This window comes from Durio zibethinus, chromosome 12, assembly GCF_047325235.1.
Source record: "Durio zibethinus cultivar Kanyao isolate XHJ-2024 chromosome 12, ASM4732523v1, whole genome shotgun sequence".
Classification (NCBI taxonomy): Eukaryota; Viridiplantae; Streptophyta; class Magnoliopsida; order Malvales; family Malvaceae; genus Durio; species Durio zibethinus.
In genome coordinates, this window is record NC_143173.1 from 997,007 (window position 1) to 1,024,893 (window position 27,887).

The 27,887-nt window shown below is 29.2% G+C and overlaps 3 protein-coding genes across 3 annotated transcripts; all 3 read right to left on the bottom strand.

The window, feature by feature from the left end:
• Positions 1 to 9,684: 9,684 nt before the first annotated feature.
• On the bottom strand, positions 9,685 to 10,369 carry LOC149515499 (receptor-like protein EIX2). The gene is made up of 2 exons (XM_089741567.1): positions 10,340 to 10,369; positions 9,685 to 10,110 (listed from the first exon to the last, which is right to left on the bottom strand). The coding sequence occupies exons 1-2, from the start codon at positions 10,367 to 10,369 to the stop codon at positions 9,685 to 9,687; spliced, it is 456 nt and encodes a 151-aa protein (XP_089597693.1).
• Positions 10,370 to 13,256: 2,887 nt separating this feature from the next.
• Positions 13,257 to 15,091, bottom strand: LOC111296316 (receptor-like protein EIX2). The gene has a single exon (XM_089768930.1). The coding sequence runs from the start codon at positions 14,896 to 14,898 to the stop codon at positions 13,333 to 13,335; it is 1,566 nt and encodes a 521-aa protein (XP_089625056.1). The 5' UTR covers positions 14,899 to 15,091; the 3' UTR covers positions 13,257 to 13,332.
• A 2,385-nt stretch (positions 15,092 to 17,476) lies between these two features.
• On the bottom strand, positions 17,477 to 21,023 carry LOC111296315 (receptor-like protein EIX2). Its single transcript, XM_089741575.1, has one exon. The coding sequence runs from the start codon at positions 20,610 to 20,612 to the stop codon at positions 17,622 to 17,624; it is 2,991 nt and encodes a 996-aa protein (XP_089597701.1). The 5' UTR covers positions 20,613 to 21,023; the 3' UTR covers positions 17,477 to 17,621.
• Positions 21,024 to 27,887: the final 6,864 nt, after the last annotated feature.

Genomic DNA, 27,887 nt, shown 5'->3' on the forward strand with positions numbered 1-27,887 from the left:
AATATCCTTGATGATATTATATAAAAAACTTTTTTTTCTTATCTTTATTTGTAGTATATATTATAATTTTTATTGACAATAAACATTTAAAGATCAAGATGCATAAGTGAATTGAATTACTCATATTATGTCTTTACATGATAAATGTTTTAATTATATTGTCAATGAGATGTCTCAACAATGAAAATTTAAGATTTTAATTTGAAATTTTTTATTCAAATGCTAAATTAAAGGGACAAAATTTATGAAAAAAAAAACTGTTTTCATTATGTAATCTAAAATTACATATATTGAAAAATGTTTTAACTCGTTGAAATAGTTAGGTAAATACCTCCTCTTGTAATAAAAATAAATTGATATTCCAGCTGGAAATTTTTCCAAAGAAATATATTGCATGTATATATATCATGTTAAGAATAGTATTTATATACGTGTGTGTATACAGCAAAAAGGTTAAAAAAAATTTCAATAAGAATTTAATAATCATCCAAGTCTCTATGTTTTATTGTAATTAATTAAATTTCCAAACATCTATTTTCATTTATTAGATGAAAATTTATTAACTGTATATATTCATTTTCGTTTAATCGATAATTCAATTAAAGTAAAAATAAATATTTAAGAATTCAATGGATCTGAATAGAAAAAATCAATTAATCCAAAACAAAAAATTTAATGCTTGATTGATTATAATAAATTATAGAAAATTAAATGATTATTCAATTTTTATTCAAAATTTTTTTACAACTTTTTTTTCTTGGATAATTTGTAATTTTATTGCCTAAAAACAGTTATTCATTGCTACCAATATACAACTTGTATAATTCCAACAGCCATTCTGGCTTTTATACAAATATATCCCATCTTAAACCCCATTTCTCACATAAATCTTTATTCACACTATCAAAAGCAATATTGTTCAGCCCAATCAATCTCAATTGTATCACTTCTTTTATCATTCTAAGGATCTGCCCTTCGTTACTTTCCACAGCAGCAAACTGCATCTTGTTCCTTTCACTCCAAATCAGATAAATGTATGCACCCCATGCCAATCTCAATATGATAGATATTAGTGCCTTCCCTCTCACCCTGCTTACAGCCCAATGGAATTCCTCTTCCCAACCAGATACCTCTCTATGTAAGTTGCAGAGCTGTAAAACCTGTTTCCACACAGCTTTAGAGTAATTGCAACTAAAGAAGATATGGCTCATAGACTCATCCTCTTGTTTGCATTAGCACACACTCTGTTTCATTTGTAATCCCCCATGCGTTCAATCTATCCTTGGTAGGGAGTCTATTTAATATCGCCATCCAAGCTACGATTGCATGTTTAGGTACATGCATCTTGCATCATATTGTCATACCATATAGATTTGAAAATCTATAGCTAGATTTATCAAATGAATGGAGTCGCCACCAATCTTTTTTATTGGTCACATAAGGAATCTATCCTTTTAAGGAACTCCTAAGTTTGACTAAGAGTCTCTAAAAGAATAAGTTTGTATCTACTAACCAGAACAGGGTTTGAGAGTCGGTTACGTGTGGGGAAGGTTATAGCACCCCCACATGCCCATCCAAAGGATGGTATCATATTATTTCAAATTTATCCTAAGATCTTGAGTCTAATGGTTTCAAATTTTATGTTGAAATATTGAAAATGATTTATAAGATTCTTCCATCAATCTGGTAGAATTCTTTAAAAAAATATTTTCTTACCTTAAGAGTATTCAAGGATCCAATTTGATTTCTTGAAGAGGCTTTATCGTCGAAAAAAATTTAATTATTGTTATTAGTTGAAAATATATCTAATTATTCTACCATTTGGGCCAAATTAGAAATATTTTTTCTTTTTAAATTTCTAAAATTTACTCCATTTGGGCTTATTTAGAAAAAAAATTTTTCTTTTTTTTTTGGAAAGAAAATAATATGACAATTACTTTTATTGAAAATTTTCATCTAAATTATTCTACAATTTGGGCCAAATTTAGAGAAAATTTCTCACCTAAAGATTTCTTAGAAATTTATCATTTGAAATTTCTAAGAATCTCATCCTTAGATAATTATCAAATATTTTCAATCCAAATTTTTATTTGGAAAGAATACAATTACTTGTATTGAAATTTCATCTAAACATTCCACCATTTGGGCCAAATTTAGAGAAAATTTCTCACCTAGAGATTTCTTAAGAATTTACCATTTGAAATTTTTAAAAATCTCATCATTGGGTAATTTGTATTTAATTCCAAAACTTTTTATATTTTTATGTTTTTTATGTTTTTAATTTTTTTTGTTTGAAAATAAATATTAATTATTGTTATTGAAATTTTATCTATATTATTCCACCATTTGGGATAAATTTAGACAAAATTTCTTACCTAGGAATTTTATAAAAATTTACCATTTGAAATTTTTATAAATTCTATCATTAGATAATTAATATTTATTCCCAAAATTTTTTTTTACTTATTTTATTTTATTTTTATTTTAATAATAAATAAATAAAATAAATAAAATACTTAAATAAAATAAATAAGAAAATATCCAAAAAAACCTGAAAACGGCCTAGCTTGGGCTGGGATACAGCTCGGCTCAGACGTGCGGCTCAGAGTCTCAGCTCAGCTCGGCTAGGCTGGGATGGTTGGCTGAAACGAAGGTCAGCGAATAGGGTTGCGATCGGGTCGGGTTGAACTAAACAGAAACGTGCAGATCCTTTGGGATTTTTAACTCCAAAATGACGTCGTTTTAGCAAGGTATAAAAGGCTCTAAACTCAGCCTTTCAGCAAATGACTTCTTTCTCCTCTCTCTCTCCTCTTCTTTTTTCTCCCCCTTCTCTCTAAACAGAACCCAGATTTTCAGTTGAAGTTATGTCGAAATCTGAAAAACACGTCGGAAACTTCAAAGTTAGCCGGAATACTCGTCGAAAAACTTAAATCTTGCTGAAAAATTTCACCGGATTTTGAAAATTTTCCAGAAATTTTCCAGAAAAAAAAAGCCAAAAATTCTCCAAAAAATTCATAAAATTTCTAAATTGCTTTTAACCACCCCTAGAATATTTCCAGACTCAACCATTTGTTTTTTAGCTTTCTGATTCATCTCTGTTTTCGTGTGTGTGTGTTTCTGTTTAAGCCTATCTTTTATAGGCATTGATCAGAAACAATTTTTGATCAATTCCTATTCCCTATTTGACTGAGATTCAATCCTTGAATCCCAATCCAATCCTATCACTCCATCTTCTAGAAGGAAAACAAAAATTAGAGCTCAACTTTTCGGATCAAGAGACTAAAAAAAATAAAAATAAAAATAAATACAAAATCAAAAAAAATATAATAAATAAAAAATATAATAAAAATACAATAAAATTAAAACTAAAATTGAGCCCTTCTGCTTCATTTGGGCCAGGTCTGAGCTAAGCCCAATGGGCCCGGGCCCGGACAAAATGAGGGTGTCTACACATATTAGCCTACGCCACACTACCTTCATTTGTTTCGGTCTTAATTCATCCCATATAGCTGTAACTGAGTTCTCAGTACCTCCCCCATTCCATCCTATGCCTTCCTCTGTTTGCAATCGAGTGGCATGTCTCCTCATTCGTAATAGTGTTTTCATGCTTCAATTGCTACTTTGTGTAATAGGTACCTCCCATATATTGCGCCCTTTAAGCACATAACTATGCACCCATGCAATCCACAATGAACCTGCTTATGAGAAAATAGACCATAGAAATCTAATCATGCAAGCTTGATTCCAAATGAACAAGTCTTTTAACCCGAGTCCTCTTTCGGATTTAGGCCTACATAGAGTTTGCCATTTAACCCTTGCCCCTTTAGCTGATTCATTCTGCCCTTTCCAGAAATACCTTGAACATAGCTGTATAACCTTTTGGATCACCCTTTTTGGCAGTATAAAATGTCTGCATCAGTAGCTTTGAATTCTAAATATGATCGATTGTATCAGCTGCAATCTACCTGCATATGATAAATTTTTTGCTGCCCAACTATGTATTCTGGCTGTTATCTTCTCTATTAGTGGAGTACAAACCTTTATGGAGTTCCTACGTGTAACTAATGGAACCGCAAGGTATCTTACAGGGAGTGTGCCTAGTTTGAATCCTGTCACCTGCATTATCTCTTGTATTGCACTTCTTGGAACACCTGTAGAAAACAGTTCACTCTTCTCGCAATTAAGCTGAAGTCCCGAATATGAATAAAATAATTGTAGTACCTGCTGTATCCCAGAGATGGACTCCAACTTCCCTTTTGTGAAGATTAGCAGATCATCAGCAAAGCACAAGTGCGTTAATCTTATCTTCTTGCATTTTGGATGATAAGAAATAACCTCATAATGTGCTGCTGCATCCAAGAGCCTTGATAAGACATTCATTGCTATAACAAATAGATAAGGTGACAAAGGGTCACCTTGCCTGACACCTCTTGCATCTCGAAAGTAGCCTGCCAGCCTCCCATTGATGGATAAAGAAAATCTTGGAGTAGTTAGACAACTCTTAATCCATCCTACAAATCTCCTTGAAAACCACATAGCTAACAGAACATTTATTAGAAATTCCCAATTTAAGGAATCAAATGCTTTCTTCAAGTCTATTTTTATCGCACATCGAGGAGAAAGTGTTGCTCTACTATGTCCCCTTACTAGTTCTTGGGCCATAAGCACGTTGTCTATTATGCTTCTTCCTTTAATAAAGGCACTTCGATTTTTGGTGATGAGGTGTGGCAAATACTGTTGCAGCCTACTTGCCAAGATTCTAGCAATGCATTTATAAATGACCGAGCAACAAGAAATGGGCCTATAGTCTGATATACTTCCTGGACTTTGAGTTTTTGGTACCAAAACAATGATAGTAATCTATTATATATATGCACACACATATATTAATGCATGAGTATATTGTTCATCAGTGTTTTCTAGGATTTTCTTTAAAAATTTTCAGATTATTTTTAATTTTCTTCCATACTTGAATATGGAATTGGACTTTAAGAAGATGACTATTCATTGAATCTTGCTCTTGTAAAGTGCAAAAACAGTTTAATTGGGATATTTGATGAATTTGGTTGTTTGTCGGGAACAAGAGGGAAAGTGGAACCTTTTGTACTTCTCCCACCAACCAAAAAATAATTCAAAGGTTCGACACATCAAGTGCTAGGAAGTTTCTTCTAAGACGTCCAATTTTTCAACTTAAAATTTCCACAAACAACGTTTATATGTATGTTTGAAATTGAACAAAGTGTAGAAAAAACAAATAAAAAACACCAAGTCAAGTCAACCAATTCCATAGAGTAAGACCCACGACCAACTAAAGAAAGAAAAAATTGATAAGTTCAGAAAAATTAAAATTACATAAAATTTAAAGAAGTTATGATAATGTTTGATTTTAGAAAATAGAGTTAATTTTTATTTATATTTTTTGAAAATAAAAATATAAGTGAAAATGTTTTTAATAATTAAAAATAAAAATAAGCTAAAATATGAAAAAAATAAGCTAAAATATGAAAAAAATATTTTTAATTGTCAAAACAAAAAATATACATTATTTTTTAAAATATTTTATTACTTATCGTATTTGATATTTTTTATTGTCTTTAATTAATAAATATATGTTATATTTATAATTAGATGCTGTTGGGATTTGCCTTGAATCTCAGAATCCCACATCGAAAGTTAAGTAAGTTTGAATTTGTCTTGTATCCCACATCGGGAGTTTGGTAAAGGTATAAAGGGTTTCACCCTTATAAATAAGATGTTTTGGTTTTAGTTTAGTAACCCCATAGAGTTAGACACCAAGAGAATAGCTAAGTGAGTAGGCTATTAAAGGGTGTAATTGGGTTTTGGGTTAAGTTTTGAGTAAGGAGTTTTAGGAGACTTTTCTCATTCTAAAAGTCTCACAATTGTAAAGATTTATTTGATAGTGGATTAAGTTGGAGTAGGCCATTTTGAGTTGGGCCGAACCAAATATATTTGTGTGTTCTTATTCTTGATTTGAGCTTGTTATTTTGTGTGTGGTTGCTGCGCGGAGGTATTGTTGTTTTTCCCAACAAGTGGTATCAGAGCGAGGTTCGAGGTTCGTGGGTCCAAGAGATCGTGAAGCAGTGTTTGAAGATGTCTGAAGAAGGTATGTCTGGTATGTCTATGTCTAAGTTTGAGATTCCGTTATTTGATGGAAAGAGTAATTTTATGTTATGGCAAAGTACGATTCAAGATCTGTTAGTACAACAAGGATTGGATCAGGCATTGGAGAGTAGTAAGCCTGAAGGAATGTCTGATGCTAATTGGAATAGGATTCAGAAGAAGGCTGTTAGTACTATTAGATTGGCGTTAGCTCCAGAAGTAAAGTACAGTGTGTTGACTGAGAGTACTCCGAAGAGTTTGTGGGATAAGCTTGAAGGTATTTATGCTTCGAAGTCGTTGACTAATAGATTATGTTTGAAGATGGATCTGTATTCTCTGAAGATGGAAGAAGGTATGAGTCTTCATAATCACCTGAATGAGTTTAATAAATTGGTTTCTCAATTGTTAGCGATTTCTGTTGATGAGTTAAAAGATGAAGAGAAGGCTTTAATTTTGTTGTCATCTTTGCCCAAGTCTTATAGGCCTTTAGTTCAGACTGTGTTGGTAGACAGGTCTACTTTGAAGTTGGATGATGTGACTGCCCTGTTGCGTGAGAATGAAAGGTTTATGGGAGCTCAGAACTCATCACCTGGAGGGAGTACACTAGCTGTAGAGGGTTTTGATCGAGGGAGGACTCAAAAGAGGATTGATGGATCGAGATGGAGATCCAAGTCAAGAGACAGAGATTACAGTGATGTAGAATGTTATTATTGTGGTGAAAAAGGACATATCCAAGTGCGCTGCAGGAAGCTGAGAAGGGATATGGCTGCTTTCAAAAGGGCGAATGATGAGAAGAAATCAGATGAAGAAAAGAGTGATACTGCTGCTGTCGTGTCTGATGATGATGATGTTGTTTTGACAACTTGTGTAGATGAGACCCAGACTTTGAAAAGTGATAAAAGTTGGGTTTTAGATTCAGCTGCTACAGTTCATGTTTGCAATGATAGAAGCTGCTTTGTGGAGTTGAATGAGAATGAAAAGTATGGGGATATTGTGGTTGCTAACAAAGAAAAGGTGCGGATTCAAGGCATTGGGAGTGTTCGCCTTAGATCTCACAATGGTGTTATTAGGACACTTCGTCATGTAAGGTATGTACCAAATTGTCACTACAATTTGATTGCTTTAGGTGAGTTAGCTTCTCGAGGGTACACATATTATGGTAGTAATGATTGGTTGAAAGTGTATAAGAATGATAGTGTGATTCTACAAGGGAATATGGTCAATCACTTGTACATGTTTGATGGAGGCTCAGTTGCTGGAATGCCTGTGATGAAAGAAAAGAAGAAAGGTAAGCATGTTAGCTTTGCAGATACTGTTGAAGTGTTTGGAGATTCAAGTCAAGGGAGGATTTGTTGGGATTTGCCTTGAATCTCAGAATCCCACATCGAAAGTTAAGTAAGTTTGAATTTGTCTTGTATCCCACATCGGGAGTTTGGTAAAGGTATAAAGGGTTTCACCCTTATAAATAAGATGTTTTGGTTTTAGTTTAGTAACCCCATAGAGTTAGACACCAAGAGAATAGCTAAGTGAGTAGGCTATTAAAGGGTGTAATTGGGTTTTGGGTTAAGTTTTGAGTAAGGAGTTTTAGGAGACTTTTCTCATTCTAAAAGTCTCACAATTGTAAAGATTTATTTGATAGTGGATTAAGTTGGAGTAGGCCATTTTGAGTTGGGCCGAACCAAATATATTTGTGTGTTCTTATTCTTGATTTGAGCTTGTTATTTTGTGTGTGGTTGCTGCGCGGAGGTATTGTTGTTTTTCCCAACAGATGCGACACCGAATATATAAAGTAAAAAAAAAAAAACATTTTCCACCACGTCAAGCACTAAAAATTTTCTTCCAAGATTATGGAGTAAATTTCACGGCCAACTACTTAAAACTCCTTAAGTCTTAGAAAAGAGAAAAGAAAAAAAGAAAAAATTTTGAAAAATAAAATTACAGAAGTTAAGTTAGTGTTTAGTTTTATAAAATAAAGTTATTTTTATTTTTAAATTTTTAGAAAACAAAAAAAGAGTAAAAGTTTGTTTTAATAATTGAAAATGAAAATAATTTTTTTAAAAAAAAGTTGAAATATGAAAATAAAAATTTTATTACAAGTTATATACAAATGTAGATTCTAAAATTATTTTTATAATGAATCCGAAGATTAATTCAATCAATTTAAAAAATCAATAAATGTTAGATTAGCAATTATTTGATGATAAATAAAGAGATCAAAATTATGTAAATGAATTTAAAATAATATCATTATGCTTAACGTGGACGCATTAGCATTAATCCAATAAGAAAAAAGGGATCATAAAAAAGAGAACAATTCCTATTAATAGTCAAAACATGCTTTTGTTGGGAATTGAAAAAAAAAAAAAGTCTTTGGAATAAGGTGATCGAACCATGTTTTATAACCAAATTTAACTGGCATTTTGGTGTCTAATGACTTTGAAGCAACCCCAAAGCCAAAGCCTATAAATTTATTCTTTGGCAGGCATATTAATTAAAAAATTGTTAAAGTAACCAACAAAGCTATGAAATTATTGTCTTTTAATTAACTGAAATTGGGTTTGCTTGAATGCAAGATTTGGTTGGAAAAGCAACTTTCTTTAAGATCTTACCCAACATGAAACTGAGGATTTTGAAATTTGCTTTTGTCCTTTCTATTTTTCAAAAATTCCTTTTTTTAGATAAGTGAAATGAATATAAGTTGATAATTTTGGATAAAATTTTACTAATATTTGATACAATTTTAATAGTTTTCATATAATTTTGATTTTAAATACCTTTAATATAATTTATAACCAATGTTAGAAGTTTGATATTCATTTATAAAATTTTTTGTAACCTTTAATACAATTTAGGTAATTTTCTATATTATTTATAGTAATTATTGATAAAATTTTGATTTTTTTAAAAAAGTTACAATCATAATAACTATTAATAATAATAATTTCAGCATGGGAGATATTTAATAGAGACAAGTTCTTTTGAAGCCACTGAGGAAATTGCGGACCAATATGCAAGTTACGCAATTCAATAATTTCACAGTGAAAGGAGGAATCCAACTTGGATTTGGTTTAAACGTTAACATGTTTTTAGATGCCCAAAATATTCTCAATCTCGTGAGATTAGAAAAGTGCATTTCTGATATATTTCCTTACAACATATTATTGCTAACGTCTAAATCTTCCAAATTCCCAAGTTGTCCTAAACTTTGAGGGAGAGTTGCATTCAATCGACTGTGTGAAACATCAAGAACTTTCAATGATGATAACTTCCCGATTGAGAATGGAATGGGACCAGAAATGGAGTTTCCAGAAAGGGAAAGGTATGCCAAATTTTTAAATTGGCCAAGTTGATCAGGTAAATGGCCAGAAAGTTAGTTAGATTCAATATTTAATGACTCTAATCGATCGAAACTGCATCTAGACAAACTCTTTCTGATTTCTGATACCTCTTGATCAATTCCATTATTTGACAAATCCATCTCCCTCAGATTGCAAAGACTTTCCAAACATTTGGGTTCTATAATTTCGAGCTGGTTATCTGAAAGATAAAGATGAGTAAGAGAGATCAAGTTTCCAATGGCACTTGGAAAAATCCTTGCAGGCCGACGTCACGAAGACCAAGGAACTGAAGTTGGTTTAAATTAGACAACCAGCTGAGTGTCGATGATGAAGAGGATGAATTCCAACTGAGATCAAGAAATTCGAGAGAAGACATGTTTTGAAAACCATTGGGAATCACATCTTCAACTCCATTAGATTTTAGATCAATGGACTCAAGACTACGAAGACTGAATATCCATGTAGGTACCGAAGACAACGTGTTTCCGGAAAGATCAAGAACAGTAAGAGATTTGTAATTAACACTGATTGGAGATGGATTATTGTTTAGAGAGCATTCTGACAAGTGTAACTCCACCAAAGAAGGAAGTTTGTGTGTTGCCTGCAGCCAATTAATTGCTTTAGTAAGATTTGCATCACTCAAATCAAGAAACTGCAGAGACGAAAGACCAGAAACCCATGGAAGAGTTTTAGCTTCAAGTAGGTAATTGTGTCCAAGATAAGATAATGCAATTTTTATTTGTAACTTTTTTATACAAAAAAATTACAATTTGAAAATAGGTGAAGATATTACAGTTATTAAAATTTAAATCTTAAATATGTTAGATATTATTTTTGAAAATAATTATATAAATTAATTAGATTGAATATTAGGTTCATACATTGAAAAACTTTTGCCTTTTAGTCTCCATAATTGACTTAAGAAAGATGAACTTAAAGTCTAGCTAATTGAATTTGTTGGGTTATGCATTTCCTTATCCTTAAGTCCTCATTAATTCCAATTATAGTTATATCTTACTCTAATTTCAAAGCTTTTGTTGGTGATTTATGAAGTCGCCATCCTCCTTCCTATCCTTCCTATCCCAAATCCAATTAAGTTTTTCAAAAGACCAAAGTTCTTGTTGTTATTCTTGGTTAGGAGGACAAAAAAAGCTATGATGGAAGCATGCATGTTATTGCCAATGCAAAAATGTCATGTAAAAGCTAAACTCCAAAACAAATTTACGAGTTTTGGGTTTAAAAATCGAAATTTGAAAATATAAAAATATATAGGTTTTTTTAAAAAAAAATTAAAATTTGAAAATATAAAAAGTTATAATTATAGTTATTTGAATTTTAAACAAATTTAATATCAATTTTTAAATTGACAATATAAATTAAATGAGCTAAACATCAAGAGTAAAATTTGGGTTTTTCATGGATATAGTCAAATATTAGGGATGTTAGTAAGTATGATATGGGGCGAATAGAACATTTTTTATTTTTATTATCATTCCTAATTTTTTATATTATTCTTAGCTTAGAACTATATTCCATGGATATTTCAAATTTATCCTCATTCCTGTGGTATGTAATGGGTATAGATAATTTCCGTACCCTTAGCGCTTGTTATAAAAAATAAAAAATAATTGTGTTTAGTTTTTTTTTAATTTTTATCTTGTAAATTTATATAATTTTTTTAATATATATATAAATATGTATATATCAATTCTAATTAATCTAAAATGAAATTTATATTATTGAATAAAAAATTAATTTATTAAATATAAATAAATATTTATAAGATACGAGTACAAGTACGAAGTAAATACTATATTATCTATCTTTATATTTGTACTGATACAAAATTTTAAAATCATATTTAAAATTTAATTTTATCACCGTCTCAAAATTTAAAACTCATCTTTACCTTATCAAGATAAAAAATCAAAATTTTTGTTAAATCTATACTGATATCTATAAAATGAGTCTCATAAACCATCTATACATGACTTTTTTTTTTTTTTTTTGGGATTAGTGGGCTTTGAGATGTGAGAGAATATGAATAAACCTTCTACACATAACAACTTTTTTTTTTTTTTTGGGTTTAATCGGCTTTGAGGTGTGAGGAAATATAGGTTGTTTTATAGGTCGAATTTTTAAAGAGTTTGTTATTGTATAAGTTTTTACACATAATAGCGGTCCAATTTTTTAGATTTAATGGGTTTTGAGGTGAGAGGAAATGGAACTTATTTTTCTAATTAGATTTTGTTAGAGGGAGTCTATTTTTGTATATAAATTTATTTCATGCTTTTATTTTATTTGGTACATAAAACAAAATTATAATATTAACTTTTTAATCTCTCACTAAATTATACTTTTTTTTTATATGTGTTACTTTCAATTTTTTATTTAATATATAAGTACAAATATAATGCATTTAAATATCTTTAATTTTATCTTTCTAATATACTTTAAAAAATTATTAATATCAGTCAATCCCAAACAAAACAGGGCTACAGCACTAGTTTATATAAAATTGATATTCCTAAGAAATATAGTGTACGATACACTGATAAGAGGGGAAAGAACAAGGAAAAAAATGTAAAATTGGCCACACGTGTGGTGTCTGAGAGATGCTGACAGTGTTTAGGGATTGGAATGCACAAGTGTGGCGTCCAGGGGATGGTGCAGTAGGCTTTGTGGGACAGGTAGCCCACACGAGGGAAGATTTCTGAGTGTAGGTTGGCTGGCAATGCGCCTCTTTTTTAGGCTAAATCTCTCGTTTTGTAGCTCAAGGCCACTCCTTATCATCCCTTGCTTTCTCTTTTGTCAGCTTTTTGGGGTAATTAAATTTGGGTTTTGCATCATGTTGGCCATGCCATATGTATATCACCATGGCCATAACATCATCACTCCCGCAGCCAAAAAAACTTGTTTTCTTTATGTTTATAAATAGTTTGCTTATATGAAATTCAATAAATCATTTAGTTTTTTTATTTAAAAATTTTAAAATTGATTCTAATAGTTGAAACAAAAACTTTAATATTTTATTTATAAATTATGATTGTTGAACGATTTTTAAGATAAAGACGAAAGTAATTCACAAAATTATGCGTTCAAAATTAACAAAATAAAGATATTAAGTAAAAAAATTACACAGAATTCATTCTAATTAATGTTTTGTAGTTAGGGATTAATTAATAATTCAATACTAAAGGGTATGAATTGCTTTTTCATGACATACATAATTCGACCCATGTAAACTAAAAATGTCTTTTGGATAGGCCCTTTTCATGACTTGATCTATCCCTAATGTCACATTATATAGAAGGGTTTGCATTAGTGAAGTCAAAAGATCAAATTTGAAAGTAAAAAAATGCAATTTTTACATGCATTATTTAATGTAAGAAAAGGACATTGCAGTCAAATAAATGGCTTCGCCAAAGGCAAATGTTTGTACTCATTTAAGGTTAAAAAAGATAAATTAGTTACCATCCATAGGGTTGCCCAAGACAACAAATTTCAAAGGCAAGTGAAATAGAAGATGAGGGAGACAATAAAGAAATTGTAGACATGAATAACTTTTTTTTCTCCCTTATAAGAAATTATCTAGTTAGTAAAGACAGTAGACACTCAATTTTATCCTATATATCATTTAAAATTATTTTGAGTTTTGAAAAGTTTAAATTTGTAATAGATAACTTTTATCCTATATTAAATAAAACTTAAATAAATATTGATAAGTGAGATAAATTAAGACACAATTCTATCTCATTTAAATAAATTATAACATAAAAGATTACGTCTAAATCCAAATATATGGATCAAGAAAACAGCATGCAAATCAAGTTATTACATTACCAAACACACCAAAATGAGCTTCCCGTACAAATTACATACCAATAGTAGCCCAAAACACGTATAGCTTATCACCAATATGCTCTAGCTTTTTATAGTAAGCATACCTCCAAGACCTGATGAAAAACAGGGGAGCCACTACTCCCCAAAACCCCATCACAAATCCAACCACTATGCTCACATAAAGCCAATTCACCTTAGACCTGTGCCTTCCTTCACTGCTATCTCCATTTGTAATTCCAGGTGTTCCACCGCTGCAATTTTTAGTGATTGGAGGTCCGCAAAGATGATTGCCAATGTAAGAAAACCTGTCAAAGCTTTGGAGCTGGGTGCCTGATGGAATATGTCCTGTCAAGTTGTTGTAGGACAAGTTCAAGTGATTCAAGAAATTCAAATTGGAGAAACTTGAAGGGATTTCACCATGCAATCGGTTCATCGACAAGTCAAGAGATTCCAACAACTTCATATTGCCAATGTTCTCTGGTATCTTTCCTGTAAGGAGATTCCCTGACAAATTTAATGACTGCAGCCACGTGAGATTGCCAAGTTCTTTGGGGATCTCTCCTGTGAGACTGTTTACTGATAGGTCTATGCCGGTAACAAGACCTAGTATGGTACTGTATTCATCCTCTCTTCCTTTCCTCACCAATAATGCACCAAAATAATACAAGTTGTAAGAGTCAATTAACAAACCCCAGGCAAAACCGTCTCGGTCCAAGGGTTTTAGGTTACTAAAACATTTTGGAATGGCTCCTGAAATGTTGTTATAACCAAGATCCAAGAAATGAAGAGAATTAAGAGAACAAATTTGATCAGGAATATGGGCTTGGAATTTATTTGAACGAAGGTTTAGAACCACAAGGTTTAAAAGCTTGTCTCCATTCCAAGCTGGAATACTTCCCGTCAATTGATTTTCACTAAGATCAAGAATAACCATATAAGCTAAATGTTGCAATGTGGATGGTACTTCTCCAAACAGGTTATTGGTACGAAGTTTTAATGACATAATATTCCGCAAAGATCCCAAGGATCTAGGAATTTTGCCAGTTAGATTGTTGTTTCCTAAATTTAAGACTCCCAACATTGGCTGATTTTCCCAACAATCTGGAATTTCACCTGACAGAAGATTTGATTCAATGTCAAGAAGGTCCAAAGCTTCCAGTTTACTTGAGGAATTGCAAAGAAAATTAGAAAGGGATCCTGAAAATAGATTCTTAGACAAAAATAAAATCTCCAAATTTGAATTTGCTCGTGGCAATGGACCAGTGAGTAGGTTGGACATCAAGTCAACCGTCCTACTCTTCGGTAAATATGAAATCTCCCCAACTAGATGGTTATAGGAAAGGTTTATATAATCAAATTGAGTCGAAAGGTTCCAAAACCAAGTGGGAATGACACCTGAAATTTCAGCATGTGAGATATCTAAAACAGACAAATTCTTTTGGAATTGTAGCCACTGAGGAAATTGCGGACCAATATGCCAGTTACGCAGTTTAATACTTTCAATGCAAAGTACATTGGAATTCCCATCACAAAAGCTAATAATGGTGGCTGCGATGACAAGAAGAAATCCAAACAAGGAAATTGTAACCGCTCTCATGGTTGCATATTGATCATTGCTACCAACACCGAATATATAAAAATGAAAAATATTTTCCACCACATCAAGTGCTAGGAACTTTCTTCCAAGACCTCCAATTTAAATTTCCAGCTTGAATTTTCCACAAAATCATAATATGTATGAATTAACTTCCCCAAGTGTAGAAGCAACATAAAAAGAATTTGACAAAGAAATCAAGTCAACCAAGCCTATGAAGTAAGTTTCACGACCAGCCAATTAACTCTTTAGGTCTTAGAAAAGAGAAAAAATGAAATAAAAAATGAAACATTTAGAACAGATAAAATTACATAAAATTTAGAGAAGTTAAGACTTTTTTCCTTATTATTTTTTTCTATAGTTTTTTTTTTCTTTTTGTTAAATCAAAATTTGCTATATATGTTTGGCTAAAATTAAGCAAATTGTTGAAAAAGAATATTAATTTAAATACAACACTGATTTTATACAAAATTGAAGTTATAATACTTTATGTATGTGATTTTAAACGTTTAATTTTGTAAAATTTTAATTTATATTTAGTAATTAACACTTATTATTATTTTTCATTAATTTTTAATATAACTTTAATCACCATTTATTAGTATGATTTTTTCAACTAAATCGTAAACACGTAAATGATAATGATAAATGCATTGAAAAGTACTGTATGTACGTAATATATGACAGGTAAAACTTTAGTTATTTATGAATGGTAAAACTTTAATTTTGTAAATTTTCCCTTAGTTTACACAATTATTTTCTAAATGACTAATGATTTTGAAGGGTACTGGAGGATTTGGGACAGAGGTCACTTGGGAAGATCAACAGAACATTAAGAAATTTGGAAGATTAAACAATCGATTTCATGAGCTTGATGATGAAATCAAGATTGCTAAGGCTTGATTTTGGTTTGGGTTTACTTTAGTTTCTGTTCATATCTATTTTTCCTTCTGGTTTTGGACTTTGAGAATTTTTTTTTTTCTCGTTTGACCTTTTAACATTATTTTTGAGGTGTGTTTTAGAACGAGAGAAAACCCAGTTTCAGTATATGTGTTTGTGAATTTCAAATTTAAACCTTGAACTTCTTAAATATTTTTTTTTAAGTAAATCACTTGAATTAAATTGTGGATTCAAATGATTATTGAGTTTTTATTTAAGATTTTTTTTATAATTATATCTATATATATACAAATATACGCATGCATGAGTCTATTTTTTAACAGTATTTTTTTGGATTTTCTTTTAAAATTTTCAGATAATTTTTAATGTTCTTCCATACTTGAATATCGAATTGGACTTTAAGGAGATGACTATTCATTGAATCTTGGCCTTGTAAAGTGCAAAAACAGTTTAATTGGGATATTTGACGACTTTGGTTGTTTGTCGGGACAAAGAAGGAAAGTGGAATCTTTAATACTTTTCCCACTAACCAAACAATAATTCAAAGTTCAACACATCAAGTGCTAGGAAGTTTCTTCCAAGACCTCCAATTTTACAACTTGGAATAGCATTTATATGTATATTTAAAATTGAACAAAGTGTAGAAAAAAAAAGAAAAACCAAGTCAAGTCAACCAAGTTTATGGACTAGGTCGCACGGCCAACTAAAGAGAGACAAAATTGAAAACTTTAGAAAAATTAAAATTACATAAAATTTAAAGAAGTTAAAGTGATGTTTGTTTTTAGAAAATAGAATCATTTTCATTTATATTTTTTGAAAATAAAAATATAAGTGAAAATGTGTTTGGTAATTAAAAATAAAAATAAAAATAAATATTTTTAATTGTAAAAATAAAGAATATATATTTTTTGTATTTTACAAATTATCATATTTGATATTTTTATTAATATCATTAATTAACAAATATATGTTATATTTATAATTAGATGAAACACCGAATATATAAAGTTAAAAGGAAAACATTTTCCACCACATCAAGCGCTAGGAAGTTTCTTCCAAGACCTCCAAGTTTTCAGCTTGAATTTTTCATAAAAAGCATTGAAATTCCACAAAGCGTAGAAAGAAGAACAAAAAAGACTCCTTAAGTCTATGGAGTACTATGGAGTAAATTTCACGGCCAACTAATTAAGACTTCTTAAGTCTTAGAAAAGAGAAAAAAATCTTGAAAATTTTTGAAAAATAAAATTAGAGAAGTTAAGATTATTTTTAATTTTTTAGAAAACAAAAAATATGAGTAAAATCTTGATAATTGAAAATGAAAACAAAGTTTTTTTTTTTAAAGTTGAATATGAAAACAACAAATTTTTTGCAAGTTGTATACAAATGTAAACTCTAAAATTATTTTTATAATGAACCCAAAATTTAAATTAATCGGTTTTACATATCGATATATATTTGATTAATAATTATTTGATAATAACATAAATATTCAAAATTACGTCCATGGATTTAAAATAATGACATTTTGCGTAATGTGAAATGCATTAACATTAAACCAATAAAAAAAAGGACCATAAAAAAGAGAACCATTCCTATTAATAGTCAAAACATGCTTTTGTTGGGAACTAACAAAAAAAAAAAAAGTCTACGAGTGATATATATTAAGACAAACTCTATCTCATTTCCATAAATTATAACATGGAATACCATTTCCATATCCGAATACCTGGATCAAGTAAAGAGCATGCAAATCAAGTTATTCATTACTAAACACACTGTAATGAGCTTCCAGTACAAGTTACATACTATTAAGTATCCAGTACAAATTACATACCAATAGTAGCCCAAAACACGTATAGCTTATCACCAATATGATCCAGTTTTTTATAATAAGCAAACCTCCAAGACCTGATGAAAAACAGGGGAGCCACTACTCCCCAGAACCCCATCACAAATCCAGCCACCATGCTCACATAAAGCCAATTCACCTTAGACCTGTGCCTTCCTTCACTGCTACCACCATTTCTAACATCAGGTGTTTCGCTATCGCTGCTGCAATTTTTAGTGATTGGAGGTCCGCAAAGAAGATTGCCAATGTAAGACAACTTGTCAAAGCTTTGGAGCTGGGTGCCTAATGGGATTTTTCCTGTCAAGTTGTTATATGACACGTTGAAGTGATTCAAAAAATTCAAATTGGAGAAACTTGAAGGGATTTCACCATGGAGTCGGTTCATCGACAAGTCAAGAGATTCCAACTCCTCCATATTGCCAATGTTCTCTGGAATCTGTCCTGTTAGGAGATTTCCTGACAAATTTAACGACCGCAGCTCCTTGATATTACCAAGTTCTTTGGGGATATCTCCTGTGAGACTGTTAACTGAAAGGTCTATGCCGATCACAAGTCCTAGTGTGGTACTATATTCATCCTCTCTTCCTCTCATCACCAATGATGCGTGTAAATAAAACTCTTTGTTAGGGTTGAATTCCCAGACCCATACATACAAGATTCCGTCGATGCGTTTTGTGGCCATGGCACTTAGGTTACTAAAACATTTTGGAATAGCTCCTGAAATGTTGTTATAACCAAGATCCAAGAACTGAAGAGAATTAAGAGCACAAATTTGATCAGGAATATAGGCTTGGAATTTATTTGAACGAAGGTTTAGAACCACAAGGCCTAAAAGCTTGTCTCCAATCCATGCTGGAATACTTCCCGTCAATTGATTTTCACTAAGATCAAGAATAAGCAAATTAGCTAAATGCTGCAATATGGATGGTACTTCTCCAAACAGGTTATTGTTACGAAGGTTTAATGACTCAATACCACCTACATATCCCAAGGATCTAGGAATTTTCCCAGTTAGATTGTTGTTTCCTAAATTTAAGACTCCCAATATTTGGTAATTTTCCCAACAATCTGGAATTTCACCTGACAGAAGATTTGATTCAATGTCAAGAATGGTCAAAGTTTCTTCCAGTTTAGTTGAGGAATTACAAAGAATATTAGAAAGGGATCCTGAAAATAGATTCTTAGACAAAAATAAAAACTCCAAATTTGAAATTGGTCGTGGCAATGGACCTGTGAGTAGGTTGGACCTCAAGTCAACCGTCCTACTCTTCAGTAAATATGAAATCTCCCCGACTAGATGGTTATGGGAAAGATTTAGATATACAAATGATGTTGAAAGGTTCCAAAACCAAGTGGGAATGACACCTGAAATTCCAGCATGGGAGATATCTAACCGCGATATGTTCCTTTGGAACTGTAGCCACTGAGGAAATTGCGGACCAAGACGCCAGTTACCTAATCCAATACTTTTCCATTGAAAAGGAGGAATCCAACTTGGGTTTGGTTTAAACGTTAACATGTTGTTAGATGCCCAAAAAACTGTCAATCTCAAGAGATTAGAAAAGAACATTTCTGATATATTTCCTTCCAACATATTATTGCTGACGTCTAAATGTTCCAAATTCCCAAGTTGCCCTAAACTTTGAGGAAGAGTTGCATTCAATCGATTTTTTGCAACATAAAGAAATTTCAATGATGACAACTTCCCGATTGAGAATGGAATGGGACCAGAAATAGAGTTTCCAGAAAGGGAAAGGTATGCCAAATTTTTAAATTGGCCAAGTTGATCAGGTAAATGGCCAGAAAGTTTGTTAGATGCAATATTTAATGACTCTAATCGATCCAAACAACATCTAGACAAACTCTCTATGATTTCTGATACCTCTTGATCAATTCCATTAAGTGAAACATCAAGATGAGTAAGAGAGCTCAAGTTTCCAATAGCACTTGAAAAATTACCTTTTAGGCCGACACAACCAAGACCAAGGAATTGAAGTTGGTTTAAATTAGACAACCAGCTGAGTGTCGATGATGAAGAGAATGAATTCCAACTAAGATCAAGAAATTTGAGAGAAGAAATGTTCTGAAAACCATTGGGAATCACACCTTCAACTGCATTAGAGTTAAGATCGATGGACACAAGACTACGAAGACTGAATATCCATGTAGGTATCGAAGACAACCTGTTTGAAGAAAGATTAAGAACGGCAAGAGATGTGTAGTTAACACTGATTGAAGATGGATCATTATTATTTAAATAGCAATCTGACAAGTGTAACTGCACCAAAGAAGGAAGTTTGTTTGTTACCGGCAGCCAATCAGTTGCTGTACTAAGATCTACATCGCTCAAATCAAGATACTGCAGAGACGAAAGACCAGAAACCCATTGAAGAGTTTTAGCTTCAGAAAAGAAATTGTGTCCAAGATCAAGATAATGCAATTTTGAGAGATTTCCAAGATTATGGGGAATTGCTCTTTGGAAATTTGCCGAAGAGAGGTTAAGATATGTCAAACTCTTCAGCGAAGCAATGAATTCGGGAATCGCCCGCCCTCCAAAGTCGTTGTTGCTTAAGTCTAGGAAACTGAGATGTTTCAACTCGATCAAAGAAGGATTTATTTTGCCTCCTAGCTTTGACCGAAAGTAAGCATCCCATTCAGCTGACTGAAAGTAACCATCCCATTCATCATCCAGTTCTACATCAGGACTACTTGAATGAAGCCCCAAGTGCAGCTCTTTGACATGGCCAGTGAAGTTATTGCAGAAAACACCAACCCATTCACAGCAATCCTCACCTTCAACCCAAGAAGATAGCCTGTTTGATCGATCAATTAGGTGTCGCTTGAACTGCAAAAGAGCTTGCCTCTCACTTTCAATGCAAAGCACATTGGAATTCCCATCACAAAAGCTAAGAACGGTGGCTGTGATGACAAGAAGAAATCCAAAAAAGGAAATTGTAACTGCTCTCATGGTTGCACACCGATCATTGCTACCAACACCAAATATATAAAGTTAAAAGAAAAATATTTTCTATCACATCAAGTGCTAGGAATTTTCTTGCAAGACTTCCAATTTTTCAGCTTGAATTTTCCATAGAAGGCATTCATATGTATGTTTAAAATTCCATTAGTGTAGAAACAAAAAAAAAGGACAAGTCAGGTCAAGTCAATCAAGTCTATGGAGTTAAGAATCTTTTTACTTATTATTTTTACTCTAGTTAGTTTCTTTTTTTTTTTTTTTTTGATAAATCAAACTTTGCTATATATGTTTGGTTAAAATTAAGCAAATTGTTGAAAAAAAATTACTTCAAATATAATTCGTGGTCTTATATGAAAATAAAGTTATAGTATTTTAGTACGTAATTTATGACAGGTAAAACTTTAATTTTGTAAATTTTCTCGTAATTTACGCAATTATTTTCTAAATGACTCTTGATTTTGAAGGGTACTGCAGGATCTGAGACAGAGGTCATTTGGGAAGATCTACAGAACATTAACAAATTTGGAAGATTAAACAATCGATTTCATGAGCTTGAAGATGAATTCAAGATTGCTAAGGTATGATTTTGGTTTGGGTTTCCTTCAGTTTCTGTTCATATTTATTTTTCCTTCTGATTTTGAATTTTGAGAATTTTTTTTTCTCTTGTGACCTTTTAGCATTATTTTTAAGGTGGGTTTTTAGAACGAGAGCAAACCCAATTTCAGTTTTGGCTATCTTGATGTTTTAAGGTTGTCTGTTTATGTGTGTTTGTGAGTTTCAAATTTAAATCTTTAACTTGTTGAATATCATTTTTTAAAACAAAATATCTGAATTAAATTTTGGATTCAAATAGCAATTATTAGGAATTAAAAATATAGCATTTGCTTCTCTGGTTGCATATAATTTGGTTAAAAAAACTTGAATTCTATCTAAGGCCTCCAATTTTTCAGCTTGAATTTTTTACATGAGCATTCAATATATATGTTTAAAATTCGACAAAGTGTAGAAAAAAGAACAAAAAAGGATAAGACAAGTCAACCAAGTCTTTGGAGTAAGTCCTACGGCCAACTAATTAAGACTCCTTAGGTCTAAGAAGAGAAAAAAAATTTTAAAAAGTTTAGAAAAAATAAAATTACATAAAATTTAAAGAAGTTAAGGAAGCATTTGGTTTTAAAAAATAGAGTTATTTTTATTTTTTAAAAAAATAAAAAATATGAGTGAAAACGTTTTTTGGTAATTGAAATTAAAAATAAATTTTTAAAAAACAAAAATGAATATAGATTGAAATATGAAAATAAAAAAATATATTTTTAATTGTAAAAACAAGAGATGTATATTTTTTTTTTGTGTTTTACAAGTTATTATATTTGATATTTTTTAATATCATTAATTAATAAATACATACTATATTTATAATTTGGTGCAACACCAAAAACATAAAGTTAAAAGAAAAACATTTTCCACCACATCAAACCCTAGGAAATTTTCTCCAAGACCTCCAATTTTCCAACTTGAATTTTCTACAAAAGGCATTCATATGTATGTTTAAAATTCCACAAAGTGTAGAAAAAAGAACAAAAAAGGACAAATTTAGTCAATCAAATGTACTAAGTCCCACGGCCACGTAATTAAGACTCTTTAAATCTTAGAAAAGAGAAAAAAATTAAAAAATTTAAAATTACATAAAATTTAGAGAAGTTAAGACTCATTTTGCATATTATTTTTTGCTCTATTTTTTTTTGTTAAATCAAATTTTGTTATATATGTTTGATTAAAATTAAGCAAATTGTTGAAAAAGAATATCAATTCAAACATAATTCATGGTCTTATATAAATATGAAATTATAGTACTTTATGTATGATCTATGAAAGGTAAAACTTTAATTTTGTAAATTTTCTCTTAGTTTACACAATTATTTTTTTTGTTAATTTTTAATATAAATTTAGTCACAGATCATTAGTATGACTTTCATTTAAATCTTAGACATATGTAATGATAATGATAAATAAATTAAAAAATAATGATAAATTTACGAATATATACATTATAACAAAGCCAAAATAAAATTTTAAAATATCCCTGATGATATTATAAAAAAAAAAAAAAACTCTTTTTTATCTTATCTTTATTTGTAGTATATATTATAATTTTTATTGATAATAAACATTTAAAGATCAAGATGGGTAAGTGAATTGAATTACTCATATAATGTCTTTACATGATAAATGTTTTAATTATATTGTCAATAAGTCATCTCAACAATGAAATTTTAATATTTTAATTTGAAAATTTTTATTCAAATGCTAAATTAAAAGGATGGAATTTATGGAAAAAATTATTTTTTATTATGTAATCTAAAATCACATATATCCAAAAACGATTCAGCTTGTTGAAATAGTTAGGTAAATACCTCCTCCTCTAATAAAAGAAATTGATACTACAGTTGGAAATTTTTACAAAGAAATATATTGCATGTATATATCATGTTAACAATAGTATTTATATAAGTGTATGTATACGGGTTAACAAATCTTTGAATAAAAATTTAATAATCATCCAAGTCTCTATGTTTTATTGTAATTAATTAAATCTCTAAACATTTATTTTCACTAATTAAATCTTTATTAGACAAAAAATTGATTGACTGTAAATACTTATTTCCATTTAATTGAGAGATCAATTGAAGTGAAAATAAATGTTTAAGAGTTCAATTAATCTGAAATAGAAAAGATTAATTAATTCTAAATAAAAAATTTAACACTTCATTGATTATAATAAAATTTTGAAGATTAAATAATTATGAAATTTTTATTTAAGATTTTTTTTATAATTTTAGCTACATATATATAAACATATATGCACACATATACGCATGCATGAGTCTGTTTTTCATCAGTGTTTTTTTGGATTTTTTTATAAATTTTTAGATAGTCTTTAATTTTCTTCTATACTTTGAATATTGAATTGGACTTTAAGAAGATGAGTATTCATTGAATCTTGAACTTGTAAAGTGCAAAAGCATTTTAATTGGGATATTTGACAACAGTGGTTGTTTGCCGGGAAAAAGAAGGAAAGTGGAATCTTTGGTGCTTTTCCCAACAACAAAACAATAATTCAAAGGTTCAACACATCAAGTGCTAGGAAGTTTCTTCCAAGAACCCCAATTTTCAACTTGGAATTTTCCACAAATAGCATTTATATGTATGTTTAGAATTGAACAAAGTGTAGAAAAAAACAGAAAAACCAATCAACCAAGTCGATGGAGTAAGTCCCACAGCCAACTAAAGAGAGAAAAAATTGAAAAGTTTAGAAAAATTAAAATTACATAAAATTTAAAGAAATTAAGGTAGTATTTGGTTTTAAAAAACATAATTATTTTTATTTATATTTTTTGAAAAAAAATATGAGTGAAAATGTATTTAATAATTAAAAATAAAAATGAAAATGAGTTGAAATATGAAAATAAAAAATATTTTTAATTTTGAAAATAAGGGATTTTTTTTTGTATTTTATAAATTATTATATTCGATATTTTTTAATATCATTAATTAATAAATATATGTTATATTTTTAATTAGATGCAACACCGAATATATAAAGTTAAAGAAAAACATTTACCATCACGTCAATCTCTAGGAAGTTTCTTCCAAGAGCTCCAATTTTTCAGCTTGAATTTCTTCAAAAAGCATTTATATGTAAATTTAAACCTCCAAAAAGTGTAGAAAGAAGAACAAAAAAAGACATGTCAAATCATTTAAGTCTATAGAATAAATTTCACGGCTAACTACATAAGGCTCCTCAAGTCTTAGAAAAGAGAAAAAAAAAAAAGAAAAATTTTGAAAAATAAAATTAGAAAAGTTAAGGTAGTGTTGGTTTCGAAAAATAAAGTTATTTTTATTTTTATTTTTTAAAAAAATAAAAAATATGAGTAAAAGTTTGTTTGATAATTAAAAATGAAAAAAAAATTTTAAGAGAAAAATATGTTGAAATACTTTTGATGTGAGAATACCAAAATATTTTTAAGAATTCTACCATATTTATAAAGAAATCTTAAGAATTATTTTTAATATTTAAACATTAAAATTTAATAAAAGATCATTAGAACCATAAGCTCTTAGGATAATTTAAAATTAAATGATATCGTCCTTTGGATAAGCGTGTGGGAGTGATACATAATCTTTCCTATACGTAACTAAACTCTCAAATTCTATTTTGATGAGTAGACAAAAATCTATTATTTTAGAGACTTTTGTTTAGAATATCCTTAAAATGATAGACTCACCTAAATAACCAATCACGCAAAGATTGATAATAACTCTTAAAATCATGTCTAGCGATAAATTATTCTTTTAATGATAAATTTACGGATTTATATATTATATCAAAAAGGATTTTTTTTTGTCAATTTAAATTCAATTTTTATGAAATATATTTTGAAAATTAAACTTTAAAGATATTGAACCAATGTGAAAAATATATTTTTTAAGATCGTGAAAAAAAAGCCCGAAAAAAATTTTAACCTATCCTTGATGATATTTAAAAAAGTAAAAACCCTTTTTATCTTATCTTTATTTGTAGTGTATATTATAAATTTTATTAATAATAAATATTTAAAGATCAAAATGCATAAGTGAATTGAATTACTCAAATTATGTAGTTACATGATAAATGTTTTAATTATATTGTCAATGAGATGTCTCAAAAATGAAATTTTAAGATTTTAATTTGAATTTTTTTGATTCAAAAGCTAAATTAAAAGGATCGAATTTATGAAAAAAAATTCTTTTCATTATGTAATCTAAAATTACATATATTGAAAAACATTTTAACTCATTGAAATAGTTAAGTAAATACTCCTCCTGTATAAAAATAAATTGACACTCCAGTTGGAAATTTTTCCAAAGAAATATATTGCATGTATATATCATGTTAACAATAGTATTTATATACTTGTGTGTGTATGGCAGAAAGGTTAAAAAAATTTTGAATAAAAATTAATAATCATCCAAGTCTTTATGTTTTATTATAATTAATTAAATCTTTAAACATTTATTTTCACTAATTAAATCTTTATTAGATGAAAATTGATTTATTAGATGAAAATTGATTGATTGTAAATACTTATTTTTATTTAATTGAGAATTCAATTGAAGTGAAAATGAAAGTTTAAAAGTTTAATTAATCCAAAATAGAAAAGGTTAATTAATCCAAAATAAAAAATTTTAATATTTCATTGATTATAATAAAATGTAGAAGATTACATAATTATTAAATTTTTTAAAGATTTTTTTATAATTTTAGCATATATATATATATATATGCACACATATACGCATGCATGAATCTATTTTTCATCAGTGTTTTTTTGGATCCTTTTAAAAATTTTCAGATAGTTTTTAATTTTCTTCTATACTTTGAATATTGAATTGGACTTTAAGAAGATGAGTATTCATTGAATCTTAGCCTTGTAAAGTGCAAAAGCATTTTAATTGGGATATTTGACGACTTTGGTTGTTTGCCGGGAAAAAGAAGTAAAGTGCAAAAGCATTTATATTTGCAAAAGCTTTGTAAAGTACTTTTCCCAACAACCAACCAATAATTCAAAGGTTCAACACATCAAGTGCTAGGAAGTTTCTTTCAAGAACTCCAATTTTTCAGCTTGAATTTTCCACAAATGGCATTTATATCCATGTTTAAAATGGAACAAAGTGTAGAAAAAAAAATAGAAAAACCAATCAACCAAGTCTATAGAGTAAGTCACACGGCCAAATAAAGAGAGAAAAAATTGAAAAGTTGAAAAAAATTAAAATTACATAAAATTTAAAGAAATTAAGGTAGTATTTAGTTTTAGAAAATAAAATTATTTTCATTTATATTTTTTGAAAATAAAAATATGAGTGAAAATGTGTTTGATAATTAAAAATAAAAATAAATATGAAATGAAATATGAAAATAAAAAAAATATTTTTAATTGTGAAAATAAGGAATATATATTTTTAGTATTTTATAAATTATTATATATGATATTTTTTAATATCATTAATTAATAAATATATGTTATATTTATAATTAGATTGCAACACCGATTATAAAAAGTTAAAAGAAAAACATTTTCCACCACGTCAAGTGGTAGGAAGTTTCTTCCAAGACCACCAATTTTTTTACTTGAATTTTCCACAAAAAGCATTTATATGTGAATTTAAAATTCGACAAAGTGTAGAAAGAAGAACAAAAAAGGATAAGTCAGGTCAACCAAGTTATTGGAGTAAGTTCTAGGCCAGCTACGGCCAACTAATTAAGACTCGTTAGGTGTAAGAAGAGAAAAAAAAATTTAAAGGTTTAGAAAAAAATAAAATTACTTAAAATTTAAAGAAGTTAAGGTAATATTTGGTTTTAAAAAATAGAGTTATTTTTATTTTTTAAAATAAAAAATGAGTGAAAATATGTTTGATAACTGAAAATAAAAATATATTTTTAAAAAAGAAAAATAAAGAGAGATTAAAATATAAAAATAAAAAATATTTTTTTATTTGTGAAAACAAAAGATTTACATTACTATTTTTGTATTTTACAAATTATTTTATTTTATTTTTTAAATGTTATTAATTAATAAATATATATTATATTTATAACTGGATGCAACACCAAATATATAAAGTTAAAAGAAAAACATTTTCCATCAAACCCTAGGAAGTTTCTTCCAAGACTTCCAATTTTCCAGCTTGAATTTTCCACAAAATGCATTCATATGTATGTTTAAAATTCCACAATGTGTAGAAACAAAAACAAAAAAGACAAGTCTAATCACCTAAGTCTATGGAGTAAGTCCCACGAGACTTATAAAAGAGAAAAAAAAATGAAAAGTTTAAAAAATTTAAAATCACATAAAAACGTATTCAAAAATCAATTCACTTGTTTAGAGGAGATTATTTTAAGTGTTTTAGTTGATAAGCATCACTAAATTTTGTTTTTAATGGCATTTATAATTACAAATGTCGCTATTCGAATATTTAGTGGCATTTTAATAAAAAATATCTTTAAGTTTTGTAAAAATACAAAAATTAATGATGTTTTTAAGTAAAACATCATTACAAAATTGACACTAATTTTTTATTTTCTTGTAGTGTTCAGAGAAGTAAAACTCTTTTTGCATATTATTTTTTTCTCTAGTTTTTTTTTTCATTAAATCAAACTTTGTTAGATATGTTTTATTAAAATTAAGCAAATTGTAGGAAAAGAATATTAATTCAAACATAATTCGTGAT

What these genes read in the sequence shown, in the direction of transcription:
- LOC149515499 (XM_089741567.1), bottom strand. Translation starts at nt 10,369, where the DNA reads ATGGAGACTAAAAGGCAAAAGTTTTTCAAT. An exon ending in AAAGGCAAAAGTTTTTCAAT is followed by an intron (nt 10,111 to 10,339) that starts GTATGAACCTAA and finishes TCGTCTCTGCAG; the next exon opens with TTTCTTGATTTGAGTGATGC.
- LOC111296315 (XM_089741575.1), bottom strand. Translation starts at nt 20,612, where the DNA reads ATGAGAGCAGTTACAATTTCCTTTTTTGGATTTCTTCTTGTCATCACA.
- LOC111296316 (XM_089768930.1), bottom strand. Translation starts at nt 14,898, where the DNA reads ATGAGAGCGGTTACAATTTCCTTGTTTGGATTTCTTCTTGTCATCGCA.